The sequence below is a fragment of the Cibotium barometz genome, chromosome 16 (assembly GCF_041138505.1).
Source record: "Cibotium barometz isolate CiBa-2024 chromosome 16, ASM4113850v1, whole genome shotgun sequence".
In the NCBI taxonomy this organism is placed as follows: Eukaryota; Viridiplantae; Streptophyta; class Polypodiopsida; order Cyatheales; family Cibotiaceae; genus Cibotium; species Cibotium barometz.
The window spans coordinates 30,321,259-30,328,488 of NC_141061.1; the positions used below are offsets into that span (position 1 = coordinate 30,321,259).

General features: G+C 37.8%; 1 protein-coding gene across 2 annotated transcripts; it reads left to right on the top strand.

The window, feature by feature from the left end:
* The first annotated feature begins 451 nt into the window (after positions 1 to 451).
* Positions 452 to 3,632, top strand: LOC147630542 (uncharacterized). 2 transcript variants are annotated; one of them, XM_086810446.1, is made up of 3 exons: positions 452 to 1,501; positions 1,601 to 1,730; positions 2,219 to 3,632. In XM_086810446.1, the coding sequence occupies exons 1-3, from the start codon at positions 1,369 to 1,371 to the stop codon at positions 3,411 to 3,413; spliced, it is 1,458 nt and encodes a 485-aa protein (XP_086666572.1). In that variant the 5' UTR covers positions 452 to 1,368; the 3' UTR covers positions 3,414 to 3,632. The 2 variants fall into 2 exon arrangements, with proteins under 2 accessions (XP_086666572.1, XP_086666573.1); XM_086810447.1 differs by having other exon boundaries at positions 453 to 1,501; positions 2,222 to 3,632.
* Positions 3,633 to 7,230: the final 3,598 nt, after the last annotated feature.

A 7,230-nucleotide genomic window follows, 5' to 3' on the forward strand; every position in this document is an offset into this window, starting at 1 on the left:
TAGTACACAAAAACAAGTGATTGACAAACAAAATTTCTTTCTCTTGTTGAAGAGTTCTCCTTCCAAGTTCGATCGTCTCTCAAGGTAGGGAATGCATGGATTTCTCAAGGATGAGGGTGGAGACGCCCAAAGGTAATGAATAGTTTGTTAGAAAGTGTGAGAACTCTCGAGAAAGGCATATAGTGCTAGCCTTATTATGAGGTTTCTAGGAGTGGGACCAACAACTAGTATATACACTTAGTGGTTTTCTTTCTTTTCTGGGCTTTCGGTTTGTCAGGTGGGAATGTGCCTTCCAAGGGGCAAGAGTCTTAGTGTGTGACGCACAGATGAGGGGATTTTGATGGTAGGAAGCAAAACAGCACACGTGTGAGGTTGCCTCTCAAGCAAGGTGGTAGATATGGGAAGACTTCTCCAAGCGTGCGAGTGTATATATAGTTTTCTTCACTAGTTCAAAGGCAGCAGTAGTATAATGCAACACAGCTTTCTCTTCCCAACTATTCCTTCCATGGAGACCGCTCCTCTCATCTCAGCATCATCATTCAACATGCTTAGAGGTCAAGGACTACTTTAGATTAAAGCCCACCACTATAATTATTAGCATTATTATTGGCTTGGTAAGCTCCCACCACTACCATCCCAAGCTCACTCATATAACCCTTTCTTTTAAATCCCTAAACTGTTCATTACCATTTCAGCTCTTAGCTCTTAAGACTGTTTTGAAGCATTACTACATCTATTATTTTGTTAAACTTTGCTATCTTAGCATTTATTTTTTTTGATAACTGCTGCCTTAATAGACTTACATGTAGCACCAAACAGATGCAACTCATCTATTATTTTGTTAAACTTTGCTATCTTAGCATTTATTTTTTTTGATAACTCCTGCCTTAATAGACTTAGATATAGCACCAAATAGATGCAAGAGTGGCATGGTTTTCTTGACACCATTGGAGCTCTACTGTCAATTTTAGCTAAACAATGGTTGTCTGACTATTTCACCAAGTAGGAGAGGACTCTAGCAATTGGGCAATCTTCACATCACTGTAATTGAGCAATCTAACAGCAAATAGAGCAATATTTCATCTTTTAACTACCATTGCAATCCCCCCCCCGCCTCTCTCTGTGTGTGTACACTTAATTAGCAATAATCCATCATTTACCACCGTCTCAACCCCCCCTCTCTCTCTCTTTCTCTCTCTCTTCGTCAGCCTCACCTTGATTATTTGAGCAATGTTGCCTTCATCAAAGAGGACTATGGTAAGAAATTAAGCAACACTGAACATACCTTAGACACGCAAGCGTTTGTATGCTGATTCACGATAAATTTACTGACCATCCTAGAAGCTCAATTCTGAACAAATTATAAGGATGGGAAGGCAGCCTTGTTGTGAGAAAGTAGGGCTTAAAAAAGGGCCCTGGGCAGTAGAAGAGGACCGAAAGCTTGTGAATTTTATAACCCGGTATGGCCATGGATGCTGGCGAGAGGTGCCTAAGCTTGCTGGTAATTAGAATTTCATGTTGTGATTTTGTGGTTATTAGCCAGTAGATCTTGTTTAATTAATGTTGTGGCTTCTAAATCAAATTTTCGATCTATTGACAGGTTTGTTGAGATGTGGCAAGAGTTGCCGGTTGAGGTGGACCAATTATCTTCGACCTGACTTGAAGCGTGGTCAGCTCTCTGATGCAGAAGAGAAGCTCATAATCGACCTTCACGCTGCAATTGGTAACAGGTAACTAGCTACAATAATGAACAGAATTAATCCCGTTGATTTTCACAATTATCGATCATAAATCTTAGGAAAACTTGAGATATCTCTAACCATATTCAAGTATCAGATTTAGTGATATTGCATGTATTTCAAATTAGGGTAAGTGCTAATTATCCTTAATTTATTAGATGTACTGCAAATTAGGGGAAATGAGTGTTAATTAGCCTTGATTGATTGCCTGCGGATAATTTCACGGCTATTGTAACACACTGTTATACTGTAAATTCTTCGGATTAGTGGCAAAAGAGAGCTTAGTGTTGAAAGATTCCTCTAGAATTTTCAGCCTAGTATTAAAAGATCACTATTAAATTTCCAGCTTAGTGTTAAAAAAATCCATCAAATCGCTGTATCTTAGTATAATCATATGTACTTGGCGCAGGCTTATCATTGGGCTTTGCTTCAGCTTACTGTAATGTAAGATTTCTTCTGAAGCTTTGTGTATGGGATAGCAGGTGGTCTCGAATTGCAGCTCAGCTTCCTGGTCGAACCGATAACGAGATTAAGAACTACTGGAACACACGCATTAAGAAAAAACTGAAGCAGATGGGTATTGATCCCACTACCCATAAACCTCTAACTGAGATTTCTGAGCAACAACAAGTGCAGAAGAAGAAGATTAACAGCCTAACGAATACCATAAGCTCTTCAGCCGAGGCTCATGATCAAGACACTAATACATCTATCCCTAAAGCTCATGGAAATCATCATAATAGTGAAGGTTATTGCACTAGTGGTGGTGGGGAAGACAATGGAGGTTCTGCCTTGAAAGCCACAAATGGAGCACTTGAGCTAAGCAAAAGGGAGAAATTGGAGCTAGAAAGTAGAGAGGCACACATGAAAGTGCAGAAAATGAGAGCAGCTCTCCGTGCTTTTAACTCAAGGTTTTCACCCACAAGTGTGATTGGCTCACCCACTAGTGTAATCACTTTGGCTCACAAGACAGATCATGAAGACTTAGATGACTCCTTGTTTATCAATACATCTATAGTAACAGACAGTATCAATAGCAATTTCATGTCTTCCAAAAGGCCTCCTTTTGTAGTAAATAATCAAGGGCTTCCATATTTTCCATTTAGCCCTTCCTCTTCCATCCAAACTATCTCCCAAGATTGCATGTTTGAGAACACTGTGAAAGAAGGCACTAAATATATGGAGCTCATTAATGGTAATACGCCTTTGAGTACTCTTGTTTATGAGGATAAACCCCAACACAATGATTGGCTTAGAGCAAGAAAAGAAGTCATTGAGGCATTCCCGCAAGTGGTCGGTCACACGGAAGCTTTGGAGTGGGCCCCAAGTGCATCCCACCATTATAAAGCCCCTATAACCCAAGGGGCATCAACCTATCAATGGCAAGCTGCATTGGAATTGGAAGATGGAAAACTACTAATGGACAGTTGCAATTCTTGCAGCACATTACATGTTCCATCACAAGAAAGCTCCATCAACTCATCATTGGCATTACCACCTTCAAGTTGCTTGGATGCATCATCATGGAACTCTATGATGCAACAACTCTTAGAGGACGGTCCTATGCCTTGTGGTTCTCTTGGTAGCAACACGACCACTAGCATAATCCCCAATGTTCCCACTCTTGCACCATCCGAGTTGCAAAGATTAGCCTACTTGCTTGATGAGACCTAAAAGCAAAGTTCAAGACATCAGAATGGTCCACATTGAGGAATTGAATGGCTATAAGGTTTCCACTCTTACTCTTCCTGTAATTCATTGGTGTCCATAACTTTTATGCTATTAGTGATCACTTTAGCTTGATCAAGAAACTTGTACACATCTTTTTGAACACAAGCTAATGGGCTAGCTCTTACTTGTGCATGTCCAATCACTATTTTCAATGAGTCACAAATGTTTATATCTCATTACAACACTCTCCACGTGTTCTATTCTTTTCCATAAGTAATTTGTTTCCATTCAAGGTTTCCATAACTTCATCCAAGAAGATTTCCTTTATTTTAAATGCTACCATGTTCATTTCTAATAATACTACTAGGAAACCTTTATGTTTAGCACTTCAAACTTCATCAAGCCATGAAAAGGTTTCCTTTCATCCTTATGCCCTTTAAGTTGGAAGACTATGCTTTTACCATTTTCATAATTTCTTAGAAGATTTTTATCCATACTTATGATGCTTATGATTTGTAGATATATATGGCCAAACCATAATAAAAAATATAGCAAATTAGATGAGTATAACATTGCATAAATATTGTCTTAAAAATGCCACAAAAACGTGTTGTTCTTTAAAAAAGGAGAAAACATCATAGTTTAAAAAATATATAAAAAATTTTGGAAAAACAATCTTGATGATTTACGAGTAAATTGTTCGAAAAAGTAATCAAATTTAGTGCTATGCATTTTTGTATACTTTTTAGTATATATGAATTTATGTTAAAGTAGTGTAGATATTCAAAAACATTGCTAATTAAGATTCCACATAGCTAAATTTCTCTATGCATATGTGAACACATTTTTTTAAACATAACACCTCCATATGCCAGTTGGATCTTGCATCATTTACCTTGATTCCTCAAGCACATCACCAAAACTAACATGACATCATCATTTACAACATACCATGTAGAGTCAGGGATATACCAAACTTCGCTTTTGATAATGCATGGCTAGAACTAACATGACATCATCATTTACAACATACCATGGAGATTTAGGCATAGACCAAACTTGACTTTTGATAATGCATGGCCACAACAAACAAACACCTCTTATAAGCTCTCATGGATAGACTAAATACTCAATCCCACACGTAGACCTAACCATTAACCACATTAGTTGTCGAGTTTTCTTGTCCTTGTCCACGCATCAAATGTGTGCCTCATCACAGCACCACTACAAGTCATCTCACTATTGTGCCACATCACATAATTAGCTTGTGCCTCACTTTTACCATATATACATGTAGCATTATATACTTAACCATAAGTTTTTGAGTTTTTTTTGGTCTTGTCCACACATCAAATATGTGCCTCCATAGCACCACTACTACAAGTCATTTGACTATCGTGCACCACATCACATAAGCTTGTGCCTTACTTTTACTTGATATACAGGTTGCATTATAAGTAACCTTCACGTCCATCATTTTCCATATCACAACTTGGTAACTTGCAAAAGAGCCTTCATCACACACCATAAGGTAAGCCTTATTAGAATTACATAGAGTAAACTCTACAACACTGTTTGTAAGAGTCTACACTGTTGTCTCAAAAGTCCATTTACACATGTACTTTATTTTGAAGGAAAGTAATGAAGCTTGGAAAAAATCCATCAACTTGATGTTATGATGAAGGAAGGTAAGGGAATCTTAGCATGAATCCTTTAACTTAATGCACAAGAGTTGGATTGAAGGATTCATGCAAGGCTTTAGTCATGTGTGAAAATAAAGTACATGTGTTTTTAACATGTGAATAAATCATGGCTCAAATCCCTTTATCAACATGGAGTTAAAGGAACCATGTAAGTATTTACTTAGAAGTTAAAATAAAATACTAGTGTAAATGTAAAATCTTCATCGCCTATTTTTTTCCAAAAAGAAAATCTACAAAAATAGCATCCATTTGTTAATAAATAATCTAATATTTTACATCTACTTTTTTTACTTCATTAGTATGAAAGAAAACAACAACTAGATTATCCTAGAATTAGAATGGATTAACCTTAGATTTGACTACATTAGGGAGATTAGCTTAGGTTTAGAGAGAAGAAAGAGTAATTTCTCATATTCCAGTGATTAGCCCCAATTATGGCTTATTTTGGTGACCACCCTTTTCACACTATCATTAAAATTGTCCATGTGCATGTTCTATTGGCCTAGGGCCCATTATTCACATGAGACCACACTTTGTTTCAAACCATCCCTAAAACCACAATCCACGTGGATGGAGTATATGTTAGTGGACTCATTTTAAACTTCAAGCTCATGCTCACATCATGTATGGGAAGCCAAACTTGCATGTATATGGCTGTAACTGCCCAAAAAGCCACATCATGTATATGGCTGTAACTACCCAAAAAGCCTTCAAAAAAAGCCATAACATCTATCTCATAATGGCATAAGAGCCTTGTGTAGCTTCCAAACACTTTGCATCCAACATCAAAGGGTAGAGGGCTATCCCAAGTGAATTTACAAGAATTTTCAGCAAGCTAATTCACTGTTCTTGACCCTCATTGGACTTCCCAAATGCATCCAGCAATCAAACCCTTCCAATGTAGAGGCGGGTTGCCAAGAAGCTTCTTCCTTAGGTAATCCTCTCCATTTAACCAAATACTCCACGAATATATGGTTGCAAAGAACTCTTTCTCTTGTACCCAAATTACTTTCGACACATACTCAATCATGCCCTCTTCATTCATTGGCGGAAGCTCACTTGTGAGTATCAAAGTCACATCTTTGCATACCATTTTGTAATCCATTTTTGCCTCATTAGCCACTTTAACTTCATGCCACAAAGGTAAAGGTATGGGCTATAATTTGAGACTACACATGGATATTATGTGTGCTCCCACTATCAACCAAAACATACGCCACCCTCCCATTTATGCATGCCTTCAACCTTAATAAACTTACAACTTTTCCACCAGCATAGGCATCACTTGAAATATTGCATAAGGTAGCCATGTTATCCTTTTAACAAAGAACACACATAGCCAACTTCATTCTTCTTTGATCTACCCAGATCAAAAGGAATGTCACGAAGAACACACATAGGCAGCTTCACTCTTTTTGATCCACCCAGATCAAAAAGAAATTCACTATCATCCTCTACATCTTCCACTTCACTCTTCTTTGATCCACCCAGATCAAAGAAAATACAGTACCATTCCTTACATCTTCAACTTCATTGTTGGCATCTTCAAAGCAATCCTCATAATCTTCCTCTTTTGTGTCTTCATGGCAAGATTCGGTGAGAATCATGCCTTGGGTCATCTTCTTGGCCTTACAAACCTTCCAACGATCCTTGTTCCATTTTTCACCACACTTGAAACACAAGACATTTTTCTTCAAGTCATTAATGTGGTCTTCATAAATAACCTTGCTCTTGTTAGATACTTTCACATCAGCTTGCTTTTCATAAACATTTGAAGGTCTACGAAGAGAGTTGCCAAATATAAAATTTTCTCTCCCACCTCTTCCATAAACGGTTGGGAATCTAGGAAGAGCCTTGTGAGATGTAACATCACTTGAAGTCTTTCCCATATTTGAAGTGCCAAAATCAGCCCTAAACCTATACCTTTCTCCACTTCCATGTGTATAGTTTGCCTCATAGATCCGCAAAGAAGCAAGGCCTCCTTGATGGTTACGGTTCTTTAAGCATCCACATCAACCTTAATGTTATTTTATAGCCCTTTGATGGATTTCCTCAATTTGTACTCCTCACTCAAGCCTCCCATATGAAGTGAGAACTTCATGAACTTGTGCACATAA